Source organism: Oncorhynchus gorbuscha, linkage group LG01 (genome assembly GCF_021184085.1).
Source record: "Oncorhynchus gorbuscha isolate QuinsamMale2020 ecotype Even-year linkage group LG01, OgorEven_v1.0, whole genome shotgun sequence".
Taxonomy (NCBI): Eukaryota; Metazoa; Chordata; class Actinopteri; order Salmoniformes; family Salmonidae; genus Oncorhynchus; species Oncorhynchus gorbuscha.
The window spans coordinates 44,456,716-44,478,629 of NC_060173.1; the positions used below are offsets into that span (position 1 = coordinate 44,456,716).

The following is a 21,914-nucleotide window of genomic DNA, read 5'->3' on the forward strand; positions in this document are numbered from 1 at the left end:
CTAAATGTGAGAGTTTGAATCCACTTAGCTTTTTTACTCCTACACAAAAGCAGGCATCTTTTAATGCTTTTACAGCCCTACAGTTCTGTTGATCTTTCATAATTGCTAGGAATTTTGTCACGTGGTCTTCAATCGGTACTCAGTGTGGCTTTCCTCTGAGGGCAGTGTATTCAGGTCAGCGCTCTATACTTAAAGCCCAGGGCTTCAGGGTATACAGAAAGAACAGAAAGCAAAGTAGACTGTCTGCTCCTTTCCCAGCTAGCACATAACGTTCTGAGAACCATATGTCCAATCAAAAACTAATATTTTGACCAATGGGTAAGATAATATGTTAATTGTGTAGATAATCCACTGAGAAAGCCAATGGTCCAAACCACAGGAGTTTGCTGAGGAGAGGACGGCTCATAATAATGGCTAGAATGGAGTGAATGGAATGGGTTCGATATCATTCCATTGATTCTGTTTCAGCCATTACAATGAGCCTATCCTCCACAATTAAGGTGCCTCCAATCTCCTGTGGTCCAAACCTCATGTCTCTATTATAATCCTTTCAAACCCAGCTAGCACATAATGTTCTGAGAACCATATATTTTTTAGAGCTTGGTGAGAGCGTGGTTGTCCTATAGTTATTTTGCATACAACCTTACCACAATGTTCTAGGAATGGTGTGGGATACCCAGCTAGCATGTTGCAATAAGACTTTTAATAATACTGCTAGCTAGGGGCCTCTCAAGTGGTGCAGCGATCTAAGGCACCGCAGTGTGTGCGGCATTACTACAGATCTGGGTTCAATCCTGGGCTGTGTCAAAGCTGGCTGTGACCGGGAGACCCATGAGGCGACTCACAATTGGCCCAGTGTCGTCCGGATTAGGGGAGGGCTTGGCCGGCTGGCCGGGATGTCCTTGTCACATTGCGCACGCGGGCCAGCGTATGTACGTTGACACAGTTGTACGGTGTTTCCTCTGACACATTGGTGTGGCTGACTTCCAAGTTAAGCAAGCAGTGTGGCTTGGCAGGGTTGTGTTTCAGAGGATGCATGGCTCTTGACCTCTCCCGAGTCCATACGGGAGTTGCAGTGATGGGACAAGACAAACTACTGATTAAGGGGAGAAAAAAAATAAGGTCAACAGTTTTGAACTCCAAGCACCGGTAGGACACATGGAAATTCATTTGATTAGGCATTAATCATGCAAACACATTTCTGTTTTTGTTGTGGCATGTGGTCAGTGTGATTTAAACCTATGATCTTCTGCTCTCTATCCAATGGATTAGTCCAGTGCACTACCAGGATGGAGCTAGTATGCCTTGTTTTTTTAATTCATACAAAGCTGTTCATTTTAGTCTATTCAAACAGACCCTATTTCAAAGGAACAAGCACTCATTAAGATCAGGTGTGGCCAATTAGTGGGTTTCACCACACCTGAACACACTTAACAAGATATAGATAGTTTTGTTGATGCTGAGAACAGAACGCATATTTTTATAAATAACATTCTTAGAATTTTTGGGGGACTGTTACTAATGATTTCTTGTGGTTGTTGTGGAATGTTGTCTTAATGTACTGAGAACATAACTTTACATTGAACCATGCAGAAAAGTATAGAAATTCTCACAGAAGAACGTTATTTCTTAACATTCTCTGAATGTTCTGATAACATGGCTTTAAATAGAACCATGAGGAATACATTGTACTGAAATTCCCACAGAAGAACGTTGTTTCTTAAAGTTCTCTGAACAATTTGAGAACATTAATTGAAATAAAAACACAAGAAAACCTGTAGGAAATGTTATGGGAAGGTTGTATACAAAATAACCATAGGACAACCACACTCTCACCAACCTCTAAGAAACATATGGTTCTCAGAATGTGTGTGTTAGCTGGGTATGGCTCTCTTTTTTTAAAATTTAGTTCTGGGAATGTTCTAAAAATTTGAAATCTTCACAATAACATAAATTAGCTCTTAAATTCCGTTGTTAGAACATGAAGAAAACGTTCCATAAAAACCACAAGAAAACTTTTAGTAACCTTCAGAGAACGTTCTCAGAATATTTAAAAAAAACATAAACATTCTGTATCTTGGAAAGTGTGTTCATGTGTGATGACCACGACCACTAATTGGCCACACCTAATCTTAATGGTGCTTGTTTCCTTTGAAATGGGGTCTGTTTGATTAGACAAAAAGGAACAGCTTTGTAACCCAAACTTAGCAAGCAGTGTTATCAAAGGTCTTATTGAAACATTCAGTGAACGTTTTAAGGAAGATATCCCAAAACCTCCAAATAGCCTTAACATTTTTAATGTTTAATGTCTTTTTAGTGTTAAGTAATTGTTCAATAATAACCATAACAAAACTTTCACAACATTTAGAGAATGTTCTCAGAATCTTGTTTAACTACCTTCAAATAACCTATCATTTTAATTATCAGACCGTTAATTAAACCTCCCAGGAAAACTTGTTCTGAGAAACCCCCTGCAACCTAAAAACAAACGTTCCCAGAACAGGTGAAATGTTCACTCCTGTTATCAGAATGTTTTACTGGTCAGGAAACACATGGCTTCGTTCCCACAACCAATGTGAAACCAAAAACATACGCTCCCACAACTTCCAAGGAACCAAATGTGCTCGCTGGGCTCTCTCTTTTTAGAGCTGGAGCCAGGTAGGACTAATGCACTTCACAGGCCACAGAGCAGAGCAGCACAGAGCACAGAGTGCAGAGGGAACAGATGGTGTATGTGTGGGATTGAGTGAGTGTGCGATAGAGAGAAGCAGGGAGAGATAGAAATTGAAAATGAAGAGCAATGGCGAGGGACAAAGGGGCGTTCAGCGCAACAAATTTGCAACGCTGTTATGTAATCCTAAAAATCAGTGACGAGCAGAGCACAGAGAAGAGCCACTGATGCCCACGGTGACTTTGTGTGAAGAGATATCATCCATGATGTATCATTAACACAGGCACATGATGTGTAGCCATGCACACCTACTTCACTACATGTACAGTAATATCTTATTTATGAAGAATAAATAGGACAAAAGTATTATATAGTAATGAGAGTCTTTGTACGGTAAATGCCAAGCTCTTTATCTGAGCACTGGTATTTCCTTTTTCCAAATGAAGCTCCTTGTCTTTCTTGCATAATAGATGGCGTTACCCATGCTGATATTAGTATCAATTTGTAACTAAATGGAAAACAGACATTGTTTTGCTTGCTGACACATTCCGCTGCATCATTTATCATTATGATGGCCTAGAAAAATCAGGATATCACAACCACTCATTTTACGGTGAATTACACCACCTCCCACTGGCGATATGGCTTCTTCACAGAGGACTATACGCGACTTAACCGGAACACACTCATACATGAATGCATTTGTGACACAATACTTTGTTCCCATTCCAAATATTCACGGCTTTTGTTGTCTTAGCAATAACGTCGGCTGCTATCTAGGGGAATGAGAGGAGGTGGTGAGAGCAGAGGGGGTTTGGATTTTAATTCTCCGATAGCACAGCCAGCCACGCTGCACACAGCGCAAGGTGATGGATGGTTCGTGACAGACTATGCGGGTTAAGACTACCTCCCAGACACATGGACAACCTATGCTCTTTCAGCCAGCCACTCAAGGCTATGTGCTCTCCCATTGAGTGGCATGTCTTCTGGCCATACAGTGAGATCTTGGCTGCCTCTGTACCTTTTAAAAAATAAAACGAGGACATGGGGAATTGGTTTTATCTGCCCATGTGAGGTTGTATTAGATGTGGTATTCTGCATCATCTGTGTTGTTAACCAGTAGGTAATAAAAACCATGAGCTGGCGCACACCCAGATAAAATGATTTAGTGTAGAGGTGGTGACTAAGGGATAATAAACTGTAAACTATAACATCAAAGAGAGTCACACACTCCATATGTATATCCTCCCAGTCATTTATAGGGTAACATTTTGGCATCACTGTGCTTCTTCAGGTTGACCAGTAGTTGTACAGTACATCCAGCATACTTGTTCCCCGTCTTCCCTGATCCAGCACTCAGTATTTAATGCTTCCAGCTTTCATCGTAAAACAAGGCACCTTTTCATCAAGATAATGCAAATAGAAGCCGCTTCTCATTCTTTGTTGTGCCGCACCAGTTTCAGATGAACATAATGTCTGCCACTTTGTTTCCTGTGCGTTTTCCAAGGCTTGCGTTCCCAGGGAATGTTTAGCATTGTAAATTGAGCAGAGTAATGGTCCCGGTTTAGGATTAGTCCAGTCATCCTATCAGGAGTAAGCCTATCCCACCGACCATGGAAGTACCTTTTACTGTGTCAAACCAAGATCATTCATCTTTCATTCAGTACTATGGGAACAGGGCTTCTTTGATATGAGTCATCGTGGTGGATTTTCCAGCTCACACCGCCAATCAGAACAGTATAAACCGCTTGAGAAAAGTCTGAAATGGGAGACCCAGTTTCTTGTTGTTGTTAGACTTTGACAATTTAGGATTTAAAAAAAATCCAAGTTAACGTCAATGACCTGGTGTGAATGGTGCCTGTGGTTGATCTGTTGTTAAAGCAAAGCGCCCTCACCTTTGAAACACTGCTCCTCCTGCCTGATCCTGATCCTTGGCTGTAGCTGTAGTCTCAGGGATGCCACCTGGTTCCTGTCACATGTTGTTACAGTGGTGCATTATGGGTAAGATTGTTCTGTGTGTGGTGCTACTGGTGGCCAAGTGTCAGAGTTTGCTTGAGCGTGTGGGTTTAAGTGTGTGGTGTGTGCGCGCCTCTGTGAAATATAATGTATATAACCCTATGCCTCCTCATTGTATCCTCTATTTAATATACAGAAACAGTTCAGTTCAGACCTCCCTCTATTAGTTGCCCTCAGATGCTGGCCTTTCACACTAAATATTGTAACAGTGCCAGGACTGAACAATGCCCTTATGATTTTAATGTGGTTTACAGCAGTGCATTTAAGACATGGACCAGCAGACTGCAGCTGTGTTGAGACTGATGGGTTGTAAATGTAATATTGATGTGTGTAGCAGAGTATTGAGCCAGAGGGGAATGTGCCACTATCTTTCTACATAGGCATGTTGTTGTTTTAGAGCGAATCCTTTTTTTGATGCATTTTGCGCGGCCATTCTCTACCACATTATCTTTCTCAGAATATTTAATGTCCAAGATTAATTGTAAATAGTGAAGATGTTCATCCACACTGCAACATGAATAGGTAACCCCCGCTTTCACCAAATGTTGATCTTTACATAACAACATTAGTACTGTATTCTGACAATGAAAAGCAAAAAAAAAAAAAGTGTTATTTTCATAGAGTAAACTCCTTCGAAACATCCATTTGCTTTGAATGAAAGATTAAAACGGTCCAGGTGTTTGTGTGTGTGTGTGAGAGAGAGAGCGAGCGAGCGAGCGAGAGAGAGAGGAGGCAAACAAATGAAATGGGCAAAGGAAATTGCTTGGTTACTTAGGATGATTGAAGTCTCTTATCCTTGCCATAAATGACTGGGGAAATGATTTAACAAGCCTCTCTGACAGTAGCTTAGCTCGGCCAGTCAGCCGTCTCTGAAGCAGCCTCAGCCAGGCGCTGGAAGTGCTGCCTTCCATCTCTCAGTGGAGGGAGGGATAGAGAGATGGAAGGGGGGAGAACGGGAAGGTGAGAGTTAGAGAGAGAGAAGGGCGAGTTGCCACATCTGTCCGCCTGTGTCTGATTTATTGGGAAGACTTGTAGTTACCGTGGGCTGTAGCTCTGGAGACCCTGGTGCTGTTGTCATGGTAATTCCCGTGGCGAGTGTAACACAGCTGGCGGTGTGATGGATGACGGGGCTGCGGTGTGAACTCAGATATCCAGGCGGAGTGAAGCAGGGCTCTCTCTCTCCTATCCAGCCCATGTGGGATTGTGTTAAAGGGAAGTTATCTGTTTTATGGTCTCTAAGGAGGGCAGTAATGGTTGTTCTGGATGTGTTTGAGTGGACAAACAACCACTTGATGGTGCAATACCACAAAACAGGACACACAGTTATAGACCCAACAGTAAGTAAATGAATTGGGTTGTTTATATCGTATGTGGGATGGAAAAGGAGAAGCTGTGGTAGGCCGGCTATCTGAAGGCTGTATGTCGGCTATAGATTGATTAAATTAAGTCCTGATATCTTTATTAATCTAAGGTTGTTTTTTTCAAAGCTCAATATTTGATCTCATGCCTGGGTTGATTCCATGTCCAGCTCGGTGCCCTGTCACTGGCAGCTAAATATTTGATCAGTTGGTGTTTTTATTACTCTGGAACACTGTGACAATAACAGTCTGTGACTGCAGTAGCCTACAGTGCTTTCAGAAAGTATTCACACCCCTTGGCTTTTTCCATATTTTGTTGTGTTACAGCCTTAATTTAAAATGGATTAAATATAGATTTCTGTCACTGGCCTACCCACAATACCTCATAATGTCATATGAGTTGGGCTCCCGAGTAGCGCAGCGGTCTATAAGGAACTGCATCTCAGTTTTAGAGGTGTCACTACAGACCCTGGTTCGATTCCAGGCTGTATCATAACCGGCTGGGATTGGGAGTCCCGGGTTAGGGCGGTGCACAATCGGCCCAGGGTCATCTGGGTTAGGGGAGGGTTTGGCTGGGGTAGGCCATCATTGTATACAAGAATTTGTTCTTATCTGACTTGCCTAGTTAAAGGTTAAATAAAAGTATTCAACCCCTTTGTTATGGCAAGCCACAATAAGTTTAGGAGTAACAAGTCGCATAATAAGTTGCATGGACTTACTGTGTGCAATAATAGTGTTTACTGTGATTTTTGAATGACCACCTCATCTTGTACCCTACACATACATTGGAAAGAAAAAGTATGTGAACCCTTGGATTTAATAACTGGTAGACCCTCCTTTGGCAGCAATAACCTCAACCAAATGTTTTCTATAGTTGGGCATCAGACCTGCACAATTTTGCACAATTTTGGACCATTCCTCTATACAAAACTGTTTCAGTTCAGCAATATTCTTGGGATGTCTGGTGTGAACTGTTCTCTTGAGATCATGCCACAGCATCTCAAACGGTTGAGGTCAGGACTCTGATTGGACCACTCCAGTATTTTCTTCAGTTGAAGCCATTCTGTTGTTGATTTAGTTCTGTGTTTTGGGTGGTCGTCCTGTTGTATCACCCAACTTCTGTTGAGCTTCAATTGGGGGACAGATAGTCTAACATTCTCCTACAAAATGTCTTGATAAACTTGGGAATGTATTTTTCCGTGGCTGATAGCAAGCTGTCCAGGCAGTAAAGCAGCCCCAAACCATGATGCTCCCTCCACCATATTGGTTTTGATGTTGGTGTGCTGTGCCTTTTTTACTCCACACATAGTGTTGTTTGTTCCTTCCAAACAACTCAACTGTAATTGAATCTGTCTACAGAATATTTTGCCAGTAGCGCTGTGGAAAATCCAGGTGCACTTTTGCCATCTTTAGACGAGCGGCAATGTTTTTTGGGGGACAGCAGTGGCTTCTTCCGTGGTGTCCTTCCATGAACACCAATCTTGTTTAGTGTTTTACGTATCGTAGGTTCTTCAACAGAGATGTTAGCATGTTCCAGAGATTTCTGTAAGTCTTTAGCTGACACTCTAGGATTCTTCTTAACATTGAGCATTCTGCGCTGTGCTTTTGCAGTCATCTTTGCAGGAGAGTAGCAACAGTGCTGAACTTTCTCCGTTTATAGACACTTTGCCTTACCGTGGACTGATGAACATCAAGGCTTTCAGAAATACTTTTGTAACCCTTTCCAGCTTTATGCAAGTCAACAATTCTTAATCTCAGGTCTTCTGAGATCTCTTTTGTTTGGGGCATGGTTCACATCATGCAATGCTTCTTGTGAATAGCAAACTCATAATTTTGTGAGTGTTTTTGTGAGTGTTTTTGCTCCAAGGCAGCTCTAACCAACATCTCCAATCTCGTCATTCTACTATAAAGGCCCAATTGATGAAGTCCTGCAGAGATGGTTGTCCTTCTGGAAGGTTCTCCCATCTCCACAGAGGAACTCTGGAGCTCTGTCAGAGTGACCATCAGGTTCTTGGTCACCTCCCTCCCCTGATTTCTCAGTTTGGCCAGGCTGCCAGCTCTAGGAAGTCTTGGTGTTTCCAAACTTCTTCCACTTAAGAATGATGGAGGCCACTGTGTTCTTGGGGACCTTCAATGCTGCAGAAATGTTTTGGTACTCTTCCCCAGATCTGTGCCTCGACATAATCCTGTCTCAGAGCGCTACGGAAAATTCCTTCAACCTCATGGCTTGGTTTTTGCTCAGACGTGCACTGTCAACTGTGGGACCTTATATAGACAGGTGTGTGCCTTTCCAAGTCCTGTCCAATCAATTAAATTTACCACAGGTGGACTCCAATCAAGTTGTAGAAACATCTCAAGGATGATCAATGGAAACAGGATGCACCTGAGCTCAATTTTGAGTCTCATAGCAAAGGGTCTGAATACTTATGTAAATAAAGTATTTCAGTTTTTTATATTTAATACATGTGCAAAAATGTCTAAACTTGTTTTCACTTTGTCATTATTGGCGTATTGTGTGTGTATATTGAGTAAAAAATCATATTTAATTGTTTTTAGAATGAGGCTGTAATGTAAGAAAATGTGGAAAAATGAAAGAATCTGAACACTTTCCGAATGTACTTTGACCACTCTCCATATTTCCAAACATAATGGTGGGTGCATCATGTTATGGGAATGCTTGTAATCGTTAAGGACTGGAATTTTTCAGGATAAAAAAGAAAAGGAATGGAGCTAAGTACTGACAAAATCCTAGTGAAAAACCTGGGTTAGTCTGCTTTCCATCAGACTGTGAGATTAATGCACCTTTCATCAGGACAATAACCTGAACACAAGACCAAATCTACATAAGAGCTGCTTACCGAGAAGACAGTGAATGTTCCTGAGTGGCCAAGTTACAGTTTTGACATAAATCTGCTTGAAAATCTATGGCAAGACCTTAAAATGGTTGTCTAGCAATGATCAACAACCAATTTGACAGAGCTTGAAGAATTTTGAAAAGATTCATGGGCAAATGTTACACAATCCAGGTGTGGAAAACTCTTATAGACTTACCCAGAAAGACTCACAGCTGTGATTGCTGCCAAAGGTGAATCTAACATGGATTGACTCAGGGGGTTGAACACTTATTTAATCAATATATATTCGTTTTATTTTTCCATTTTTGTTCCACTTTGATATTACAGAGTATCTTGTGTAGATTAGAGGTCGACCGATTATGATTTTTCAACGCCAATACCGATACCGATTATTGGAGGACCAAAAAACCTGATACCGATTAATCTGCCGATTTTTATTTATTTATTTGTAATAATGACAATTACAACAACACTGAATGAACACTTATTTTAACTTAATATAATACATCAATAAAATCAATTTAGCCTCAAATAAATAATGAAACATGTTCAATTTGGTTTAAATAATGCAAAAACTTAGTGTTGGAGAAGAAAGTAAAAGTGCAATATGTACCATGTAAGAAAACTAACGTCTATGTTCCTTGCTCCGAACATGAGAACATATGAAAGCTGGTGGTTCCTTTTAACATGAGACTTCAATATTCCACGGTAAGAGGTTTTAGGTTGTAGTTAATATAGTATTTATAGGACTATTTCCCTCTATACCATTTGTATTTCATATGCCTTTGACTATTGGATGTTCTTATAGGAACTTTAGTATTGCCAGTGTAACATTATAGCTTCCGTCCCTCTCCTCGCTCCTCCCTGGGCTCGACCAGGAACCCACCCTCGAAGCAGTGTTACCCATCGCTCCACAAAAGCCTTGCAGAGTAAGGGGAACAACTACTTCAAGTCTCAGAGCGAGTGACGTTTGAAACGCTATTAGCACGCACCCCGCTAACTAGCTAGCCATTTCACATCGGTTACACCAGCCTAATCTCAGGAGTTGATAGGCTTGAAGTCCTAAACAGCTCAATGCTTGAAACATTGCGAAGAGCTGCTGGCAAAACGCACAAAAGTGCTGTTTGAATGAATGCTTATGAGCCTGCTGGTGCCTACCATCGCTCAGTCAGACTGCTCTATCAAATCATAGACTTAATTATAACATAACACACAGAAATACGAGCCTTAGGTCATTAATGTGGTCGAATCTGGAAACTATCATTTCGAAAACAAAAGTTTATTATTTCAGTGAAATACGGAACCGTTCCGTATTTTATCTAACGTGTGGCATCCATAAGTCTAAATATTTCTGTTACATTGCACAACCTTCAATGGTATGTTCTAATTATGTACAATTCTGGCAAATTAGTTCGCAAAGAGCCAGGCAGCCCAAACTGTTGCATATAACCTGACTCTGCGTGCAATGAACGCAAGAGAAGTGACACAATTTCACCTGGTTAATATTGCCTGCTAACCTGGATTTCTTTTAGCTAAATATGCAGGTTTAAAAATATATACTTCTGTGTATTGATTTTAAGAAAGGCATTGGTGTTTATGGTTAGGTACAGTCGTGCAACGATTGTGCTTTTTTCGCAAATGCACTTTTGTTAAATCATCCCCGTTTGGCGAAGTTGGCTGTCTTTGTTAGGAAGAAATAGTCTTCACACAGTTCGCAACGAGCCAGGCGGCCCAAACTGCTGCATATACCCTGACTCTGTTGCAAGAGAAGTGACACAACTTACCTAGTTAAAATAAATTAATGTTAGCAGGCAATATTAACTAAATATGCAGGTTTAAAAATATATACTTGTGTATTGATTTTAAGAAAGACATTGATGTTTATGGTTAGGTTCGCGAATATTCACTGCATCGATTATATGCAACGCAGGACACGCTAGATAAACTAGTAATATCATCAACCATGTGTAGTTAACTAGTGATTATGATTGATTGATTGTTTTTTATAAGGTAAGTTTAATGCTAGCTAGCAACTTACCTTGGCTTCTTACTGCATTTGCGTAACAGGCAGGCTCCTCGTGGAGTGCAATGTGAGGCAGGTGGTTAGAGCGTTGGACTAGTTAACTGTAAGGTTGCAAGATTGAATCCCCGAGCTGACAAGGTAAAAATCTCTCGTTCTGCCCCTGAACAAGGCAGTTAACCCACCGTTCCTAGGGCCGGCATTGAAAATAAGAATGTGTTTTTAACTGACTTGCCTAGTTAAATAAATGTGTTTAAAAAAAGAAAATGGCCAAATCAGTGTCCAAAATTACAGATTTCCAATTGTTATGAACACTTGAAATCGGCCCTAATTAATCGGCCATTCTGATAAAATGGTCGACCTCTAGTGTAGATCGTTGAAGAAAGATGGCAATTAAATCCATTTTAATCAGACTTTGTAAAACAATGTGGAAAAAGTCAAGGGATGTGAATGCTTTCTGAAGGCACTGTGTTCTGTGTCAGTGCATCTCTGATGTCAGAGGATATTGAGTTCCCCAACCGCAACATTTCCTCTCATTACCGTTTCTGTTTTATCTTGAACATGTTCAATTCTGGCAAAGGTCCCCATTTTTTCAGCCCTTTTTTCTGGCTCTTTAGATTAACACAGACACTTGGTTGGCATATCTGTTGTGAGAGGCAATCTCTCAGAGACATGTCAATATGTGTATTTTTAGATCACAATTTATTTATTTATTTAATGAATTCATTTAATTGAATAAGGATAACTAACTATGGTAGGAGACTCTATCCTTCGTCAGCCCTCCACCGCTACCCTCCTGCTACGCCTACAGCACAGTCCCCTATATTGGCCCCTCCTGAGGGCCTGCAGTCTCTTTTGGAACCTGTCACTGGCCAGGATGTACAGCACTGGGTCCAGGCAGCTGCTCACACTACACATGGCCTCAAAGAACTCATAAGAGGCATAGAGGACGTGCACGTTGGCCGGAGTCACCTGGTCGTTGATCCTCATAAACACCAGGGTCATCATCATGACGTGGTAGGGCACGAAGGACACCACAAACACCAGCAGAGCGGCGGTGATGAGCATCAGGGGCTTCCCCACCCACTGACCCCCACCACCTCTCCTCTTCCCCCGAGGGAGGCCCCGTAAAACCTGCACCGTCATCCCGTAGAAGACCAGCATGACACTGAATGGCAAGGCGAAGCCCACCAGAGTCTTGATGATGGACATGGTTTTGAATAAGACGAACGGACCCTGGATGTGGTCCATGCACACGGTCACGTTCCCCGGTCTCTGCAAGACGAAGGTCACAAAGAGCTCGGGGATGCAGCCCAGGAAGAGGAAGATCCAGACGCAGGCGCAGCAGAGCTTGGCTTTACAAGCGTCCCACCACCTGAGGGAGCTGATGGGGTGCACGGTGCCGGCGTAGCGGTCAAAGCTGATCAGAGTGAGGAAGAAGATACTCCCGTAGATGTTGATGTTGAAGAAGATCTTCTTGAGCTGGCAGAAGATCTGGATGTCCCTGTGGAAGGACCTCTGGAGGCTGAAGTAGATGGTGAAGGGCAGGGTGAGGGTCCAGGCTGAGTCACACAGGGCCAGGTTGAGTAGGAACACGTTGCTGGTGGACAGACTGCTGGTCCTCCTGAAGCAGGTATAGTTTAGCACCGCTGCCACGTTACCCAGGATGCCCAGGGGCAGGGCAAAGGTGAAGAGGACCAAGATGATGTAGCAGTACCACTGGCCATTCTCAAACCGACTGCAGAACGCCTCCGACTGGTTCAGGGGCAGGAATGGCACTGTGTGGGCTGAGGAAAGACAATAGATGGCCATTTAAAAAAACATGTTATGGGATGGGGCATTTTACAAGATCACTTAATACAGTATAAAAACAAAATATGTTAAGTAGTATCAAGGGTGGTCTTTCATGCCATATATAATTACTTTTGCATTTCAATTTATCCACATCAAGGTTATTCTAGCCAAGGTTCAGCGAGGATATACCATTATCATAAATAGATTAATGTAGAGTCGCCTGCCTGTCTGTCTCTAAACACTCTCAGCCCCGTCCACCCCCTCAGTCCTGTGCCCAGTCACCAGGAAGTGACAGCCTGGCTGTTGTACTGCATGTGCTGGGAATAATTAACCCTGGATTCCACTCCAATATGGAAACACATTGTTTGCCTTCAATCAGAGACTGGCTATTGAAGGGTAGTGTCACCAATTCGGTGCCTTTTGAGAAGTTTAACTTGGTCCCAAAAAACGTTTGATTTCACCTAATTTTAACATTATTTTGTAAAGAGCACATGTTCAACTTCATAAACACGTTTTCCCCATCTCGAGAGGTTAAATAAAAAAATGACTATAGTAATTGCCTGTTATGTGCCAAATAAAGTAACGGTTGACCCTAACAGGGTTGACAATTTAATCTTGAATCAGCCATGAAACCCCCTTTGACAGGGGGAATTGAAGCTTGTTGTGTGGGAGTATCAATTGAATGTAAGCTTCACAAAAAAAGTGCGATTGTGAAAACATTTCTAGCCTGACTATCTATTGGTAACAGAGTTGACATGTTATGCTCGACCCACTCAGTTTTCTACTCCAAAACACCCGAAAATGGCCGAACAGAGTAGAACCAGCTCACCTGCTTTTACACTATGATTTGACTATTAGACGTTCAATGTTTCTTTTGATAGAAAAAAGTAATAGTTTCACCATCTTAAAAAGAGAGTTCAGTTCATGTAACAGGGATGACTTTAAAATGAGGAACAGACAGTAAATGAACCATTAACCACATAAATAATAATCTTCTTGAATGACTTTGTCAAAGCAACCAAATAACTTTGGCTTTACAATGATAGTGAAAACTTAGAAAAATGTTGAGCTTAATTAAGTGGATTCAATTCCTCCTTAAAGTCAAAGAGGGAATCTTTGCACTTGAGAAAGTTTATTTCATACAATTGTTTGATTTATTGAGTTTCCCATGTGTATAATAAAGGGCACTTCATTCGATATATTAATGTAACGCTTTTACAATTAAATAGTAGTGCACAAGTTCTACTTAAAATATCAGGAGGCACTCTTTTTGTGGAATGACCCTTGTGTTGACCACACAAGCAGAAGGTGACAATTACTTTGATCACATTTCAACAGACTGCCAGAAGAGTTTTCTATTTTCAGAGTTGCGAAGACAAGTTCTGATCTTCACGTGGCATACCCTAAAGGTTTTCACTATTGTGAGGTTTTTAAGTCATTTTCTTTGTTATGTGGACATTTAACATTTTTTATGAGGTCTTTCACACAAACAAAAAACTTTCCAAACATACTGAAAAACATATGATAGAAAATGAAGATTATACCCATTCAAAAGACCACATTAAACCATAAATACTGGTGGCCACAAACTACAGTCATATTGGGGGAAAAAATACAACGTGTATGTATCCTTACATGTATTCATCATTATGTATCTGAATCATAAAGTGAGTGTGAAATAATGAGAGTTCTTACCCTGTTTAATAAGCAGAGAGTTATTGATGATTGGTATCATGATGACAGGAGAGACCGTGCTTGGGTCTCAGGCCTCCTTCAGTCAGTCAGTCAGAACACCTCCACCAGCTGTGTCCTTTTCATCAGTCTGGGGCTGTGACTCCCACTGTGTGTCTGTGTGTGTTTGATTGATTGCCTGCTCCAGTTTGTCACGGTGTGTTTGTATTTTAGCTGTCTGGCACCAACGTGCCTGCTTGTTAACCGACCGGATTGGAGTGGTTTTTTTCTTCTCTCGCGTCTTTTCAAATCCTGTTTTGGTGCCATGACCTTTGTTTAATGTCAAATTATAATTCATTATTCCACTGGTCTGCTAGATTTAAACAGTGGAAACCACCGTGGTCATGCGCGTATCACATTTAACGATTTCCACATCACATTTAGATGGTGGTCAGTATGAATCCTGTGTAATTGAAGAAGGAGACCTTTTTTTTCTTCTCCAATTCAGCATCAGTTCTGTCAGTTCTGTGGTAATATCACTATATCACCACTAGATGGAGACAACCACACACATTTGAATTTTGATAGGCGACCAACATCTGGAGAAATGGAAGTGTGTGCGTGCCAGTGTGCATGCCTGTGTGCATGTTTGTGTGTCCAGCCTAGCTGAACAGTGTAGAAGTGGCTCATGAATCACTCGTTATCGGGCCTCTAAGGAGGGGAGGTGTGGTGACTCAAGGCAGTCCGCTGAATAATCTAGAATCACCCCTAGTTAAATCCTACACTGATTGGCTCCGAGAAGGGAGCTCGCCACCGTGCTAGCTGGCTGCGCTGGCGACTTTAAGAGTCAGATCTGCTGGTACACACACTGCAGAGCTGGGGCTCATTGGCACTACAGGCAATTAAGTTCATCCGTGCAAACCAATTCAATTATGGAGCTGTGATGAACCTCAAAATACCACAAACCACACTAGCTAGGCACCTGCACATCGATGCATCTACCACTTCACAACTGTTTGAATGGGGTTAAACACAATTTGGTGACAGGGAATGTAGCCAATTTAATCTCTTTGTTCTGTATGTAAATGGTACTCCAGCTCTTCTTATACAGTACATGGTGCTTTATGTAGTGGAGACCTTAATTTGTCTGCTGTATCAACGGCTGTATAAGAATGCATTGCAGTATGAAAACCCAGGGCAACGCCTGGAGAGACAGAAGTGTCATTCATTATGGTCATAAAACAGCATTCGGGGACTCCACCTCTCTGAGGCAGTCGCAGCGGCTTTGGTTTTATGGGGAGAATGAGGTGAGCGAGCTGAGATCGAACAGCATGTAAGGCGTTCAGAGAGAGGGAGCATGGCCTTGTGGTAATGGGGAAATAAATGGAGCAGTGGTGTCCTGTCTCGAACATCTGAGTATTGACACAACAAAACACTACCCCCAGGGGCTGTATCTCTAAAATAGCCTGACTGACTGGGGGAGACCAAAACAAAGAGTTGTGCCTGAGAGCATGGTGCTGCTATGCTGGTATCGGCACTGGCTGAGCTTTCTGAGGGGAAATCAGAAGGAGCGAAAGCCTGCTGCTTGTGTTAGCAACAGTACAGCCTCCCCGTGGGGAAAGAGGACTTGGGGTCAGGGCCAATGACACGGGACATACTGGCATTGTACTGTATGAGCACCGAGCAGCAGGAGGGAGATAGAACATTCTGTTATACACACTAGCTACAGTTTGATTATACATATCCAATGAATTATCATTTTCTGTTTTGCAATGACATTGGTTTAAGCCACTACTTGCAACATGTGTATGATTAGTGTTGTGTTGTCGTATGGATTAAGTTGCTTGGTTGACATCTATTCCTATCATTGCCACAAATAACATTTCATCTGATATAGATGGCTGTCAAAATGATTACGAACTGTGCACTTAGTTGATCATTTTGTGAGCAACGCAGTCCATCCTTGCATTAGCTAAACCAATCGATTCATTCAAATCCAGAAGAACAGTGGTGTAATGGAATTTCATCAACTGTATAGAGGATCTCTGGCACCAGAGGCCTGCTGTGATTATGTATTCAGGGCAGAAGGTGGACTATCTGAATCAATCTCATGCTCTAGCAGAGAGATCTTTCCTAGTAATTTGATTCCCAACCAGAAGAATGGAAAAACACCACAGGTCATAAATGTCTGCATAATCAATCTAATCATGCTGAACTGTCCTCGTGGAACACAAGCCAGCCAGCCAGCCAGAACACAACAGGGTCTCAGTCAGATTGCTGAAAAGAGTTTGTGGAAAACATGATGTGGTCTGTGATATACCAAAGAGCACCGACCAGTGATATTCTCTGACTTTATATACTAAACAGGTACCATTTTAGAACACTCAAGTTCATTTTGCAAGGCTTAGTTCATCACCAAAATAAATTGCAGTGAAAATCTGTTTCAAAGGAGGAAATGGCGCTTCAGAATGTTCTTTAATCAACTGTTGAATTTGAAACAGGGGAATTACTATCAGAATCCAAATGAATCAATCAAAGATAAAAAAATGTCAATCCCTCAGCCATAGTCATAACAGGCAGTATCTGCACTGCTCTGTTCAGAATCACTGGAAACAGCAGATACGGAGATTCAATTGTATTATCCATGGAACCTCTGGCCCAGGAAATGCATAAATCGAAGGAAATAACACCAATTTCTCTCAAGTCTACTGACAATTTCATTTCATTATACACAGACAATATTTTACTCTATCTAGACAATGTATCTCAATGGCTCCCAAACGCATTGAAGGTCATATATACATTTAGCTTAATCTCAAATTCTAAAATGAATCTAACCAAGTTAGCCCTACTGCCTCTCAAGACCCCGATGGAGGACGGACTCCATCTCTACTCATGGAACCCCAATCGCTTCCCATTTTAAATATTTGGGAGTATATATATTTCCTTAATTAAATAAAACCATTGACAGAAACTTTAACAGAACGCTCAAGTCAGACGGGCACATCGCGCACCGCTTCCGAGCATACTACTCGCCAATGTCCAGTCTCTTGACAACAAGGTAGACGAAATCCGAGCAACGGTTGCCTTCCAGAGAGACATCAGAGACTGTAACATTCTTTGTTTTCACGGAAACATGGCTCACTCGAGACAGGCTATCTGAGTCGCTACAGCCACCTGGTTTCTTCACACATCGCGCCGACAGAAACAAGCATCTCTCTGGTAAGAAGAATGGCGGGGGTGTATGCTTTATGATTAACGAGACGTGGTGTGATCATAACAACATCCAGGAACCCAAGTCCTTTTGTTCACCTGACTTAGAATTCCTCACAATCAAATGCCGACACTGAAATAACTTCATTGGACTGGAAACCACATATCCTGAGGCTGCATTTATTGTAGCCGGGGATTTTAACAAGGCTAATCTGAAAACAAGGCTCCCCAAATTCTATCAGCATATCGATTGTGCTACCAGGGCTGGCAAAACCCTAGACCACTGTTATTCTAACTTCCGCGACGCATGTAAGGCCCTCCACCGCCCTCCCTTCGGAAAAGCTGACCACGACTCCATTTTGTTGCTCGAGACCCTGGGTCTCGACCCCGCCCTGTGCAACTGGGTCCTGGACTTCCTGATGGGCCGCCCCAGGTGATGAGGGTAGGTAACAACATCTCCACCCTGCTGATCCTCAACACTGGGGCCCCACAAGGGTGCATTCTCAGCCCTCTCCTGTACTCCCTGTTCACCCACGACTGCGTGGCCATGCACGCCTCCAACTTAATCATCAATTTTGCAGACGACACGACAGTGGTAGGCTTGATTACCAACAACGACGAGACGGCCTACAGGGAGGAAGTGAGGGCCCTCGGAGTGTGGTGTCAGGAAAATAACCTCACACTCAATGTCAACAAAACAAAGGAGATGATCATGGACTTCAGGAAACAGCAGAGGGAGCAGCCCCCAATCTACATTGATGGGACAGTAGTGGAGAGGGTGGAGAGTTTTAAGTTCCTTGGCGTACACATCACGAACAAACTTAAATGGTCCACCCACACAGGCAGCGTGGTGAAGAAGTCACAGCAGCGCCTCTTCAACCTCAGGAGGTTGAAGAAATTTGGCTTGTCACCAAAACACTCACAAACTTTTACAGATGCACTTTCGAGAGCATCCTGTCGGGCTGTATCACCGCCTGGTACAGCAGCTGCTCCCATAACTGGAAGGCTATCCAGAGGTAGTGAGGTCTGCACAACGCATCACTGGGTGCAAACTACCTGCCCTCCAGGACACCTACACCACCCGATGTCACAGGAAGGCCATAAAGATTATCAAGGACAACAACCACCCGAGCCACTGCCTGTTGACCCCGCTATCATCCAGAAGGCGAGGTCAGTACAGGAGCATCAAAGCGGGGACAGAGAGACTGAAAAACAGCTTCTATCTCAAGGCCATCAGACTGTTAAACAGCCATCACTAACATTGAGTGGCTGCTGCCAACATAGTGAATCAACTCCAGCCACTTTAATAATAGAAATATTTATGTAATCAATTTATCACTAGCCACTTTATATTATATAATGTTTACTTACCCTACATTACTCATCTCATATGTATATACTGTACACTATAACATCTACTGCATCTTGCCATCTTGTTGTAATTAAATGTATCACTAGCCACTTTAAACAATGACACTTTATATAATGTTCTCATACCATACATTACTCATCTAATATGTATATACTGTATGCTATACCATCTACTGCATCTTGCCATCTTGATGTAATGTAATGTATCTTGATGTAACACTTGCATTAACACCTGCTAACCATGTGTATGTGACAAATACGTTTGATTTGATTTTGATTTGATTTCAATCTGAACTCAATAGATGGAAAAATATCCCAGTTACTTTAACCTGAAGAATATCTATTGTCAAAATGAATATTGCCATGGCTGAATTTCTGTAGGTCAATTCTTCCAATGGCTCCCCCTTCTGGCTATTGAGATAAAATTCATAGTGCAAAATTCATAGTGCAATTTTAAAATGTACAGTTAAAGTCGGAAGTTTACATACACTTATGTTGGAGTCATTAAAACTTGTTTTTCAACCACTCCACAAATGTCTTGTTAACAAACTATAGTTTTGGCAAGTCAGTTAGGACATCTACTTTGTGCATGACACCAAGTAATTTTTCCAACAATTGTTTACAGACAGATTATTTCACTTGTAATTCACTGTATCACAATTGTGCGAGCAAGGAGGCCTACAAATCTGACTCGGTTACACCAGCTCTTGTCAGGAGGAATGGGCCAAAATTCACCCAGATTATTGTGGGAAGCTTGTGGAAGACTACCTGAAATGTTTGACCCAAGTTAAACAATTTAAAGGCAATGCTACCAAATACTAATTGAGTGTATATGTAAACTTCTGACCCACTGGGAATGTGATGAAAGAAATAAAAGTTGAAATAAATCATTCTTTACTATTATTCTGACATTTCACATGGTGATCCTAACTGACCTAAGACAGGGAATTCTTGCTAGGATTCAATGTCAGGAATGGTGAAAAACTGAGTTTAAATCTATTTGGCTAAGGTGTATGTGAACTTCCGACTTCAACTGTATCTGGGAAGGCAAACGATCCCAGACAAAATGAATAAGTATACAAAGAGGGAACGACTAAAGAGGACTATCTGTACAACACTTTAAAGTGTATATTCAGGCTTTAGCGTTTCACGCCTTCCTGAATTGGTTTAGACATGACTCTTCTGGCTGAGTATTGAGCAAACTATTGTGTGTCCTATTACCCCGTAAACTACTCTTTCATCCTATTATTGCTCACACTATTTATGTTAGAAAAACAATGTAACTGGGAATCAAAATGGCATATCCATGCCCCGATATTTCACAATAATGCCTTGAGGCCTTTTGTATCCCTCTATTGGTCCAAATGCGGAATCCGTCCCCTTATCAATAACATGGACAGTAATGGTTTTAGAACATTACAATATTTGAAAGATACATACACATTACCCGGCAACAAATTTGTTATATTTACAATTTAGGTCAGCTATGCTGGCCTATGGAGTTCCTAGGGAAACCCAAATACAGAAACATCCAATGATGGGATGTATAAATAAATGATCTGGGCTCCCGAAAGCACTGATCTCTATAATATATAAACAACTTTAGAAAGCTCATATTCTGAGATAACCATTAAAAAAGTATGGCCCACAGATGAAATGTAAAAATATGACCTTGGTATCCTGTAATCCAGACTATCAATTGTTCACAGACAATAGTTCAAAGACTGTATTTAACACCAGAAGAAAGTTTTAAGATCAAATTGGCCCCAACTGTTCACTGTGTCCCCTAAATCAGGTAGGCACAGGGAGTTCAGATAGTCACAGAGAGTTCAGGTAGGCACAGGGAGTACCTTGTAGTTAAATGCTTCTGGGGAAAAGTTACAAAATGAATTTGGAAGTGCATGAATTGAAATATTCAATGCTTTCCATCTATTATGTTACTTAACGTTGATAGTCCCTTGAATCTCAGAGAAGATTACTGCTGACAGGCAGCACTCCTGCAAAAAATATGTTGACTCTAAGATGGCTATCTTTAAATGGATTTATTATATTTTGGGGGAACCTGTAACTATGAAAAAAAGATAGAAAAATGACAAAACTAAATAAAAAGTTGGTCACAAAAAGAATGTTCTTTAATCATCATTACAATACATAAAGGGTGAGTTTCTAACAGATGGAATGGTTATTGATGTGTATGAACATAGCCCATACTTTCATCATATGTCCTGGTTCAGTGTTGCATCTAAAACGGTACCCTATTCCCAATTTTACCAGGGGCCCTGGTAAAAAGTACTCTGGTCAAAAGTAGTGCACTATATAGGGAACATGGTGCCATTTGGGACACAACCACTAACTGACTGAGGGAATAGACTGCCCTGTGAATGGAGCCTGCCACTGAACAGGTGTCTTCTCCTCATGCCCTCATATAGGTCGTTATCTGCGTCTGAAAATGTTCCGTGAGGATCACGGCTCCTGGATGACCATGTTCTTCAGCACCATCCTTTTCCTCTTCATCTTCTCACACATCTACAACCTGATCCTCCTGATGGCAGGAAGCATGGGGTAAGCCACTCAATGTCTCATCCTTCTCTCTCATTCTCTCACTGCTTTCATTTGTTAGAACCTCTCTCTCTCTCTTCGAGTTAACCGTGTGATAGATCCAAGCGTCTCACCTGAGCGGAGGCTGAGTCTCAGTCTGATCAATCACGTCGAGACTTTGAGTCGTGGTTGGAGGAGATGGAGTGAAGGGAGGGCACCTGAAAGCTCAACTTCAGCACCACCATAACACTTCAATGATGATCAGGTCGGCCATCTTGGTTTATTGATTACATCAGTCAAGATGGCTTCCCCTTTACCTTCTACTCCACTGGTTTACCTACACTTAGTGGGTAACCAGCTGCAGAGCTATGTCAGTCACACACATCAAGCCAGTGACAGGAATCCAT

At 41.9% G+C, this 21,914-nt stretch overlaps 1 protein-coding gene across 2 annotated transcripts in view; it reads left to right on the forward strand.

The window, feature by feature from the left end:
• The window catches only part of LOC124038321 (transmembrane protein 117-like), a 62,697-nt gene that overhangs the window by 4,825 nt on the left and 35,958 nt on the right, over nucleotides 1-21,914 (forward strand). For both annotated transcript variants that reach the window (XM_046354056.1, XM_046354065.1), the window contains exon 3: nucleotides 21,399-21,531. In XM_046354056.1, coding sequence (XP_046210012.1) covers nucleotides 21,399-21,531 — 133 coding nt within the window. The remainder of the gene's footprint in view (nucleotides 1-21,398; nucleotides 21,532-21,914) is intronic.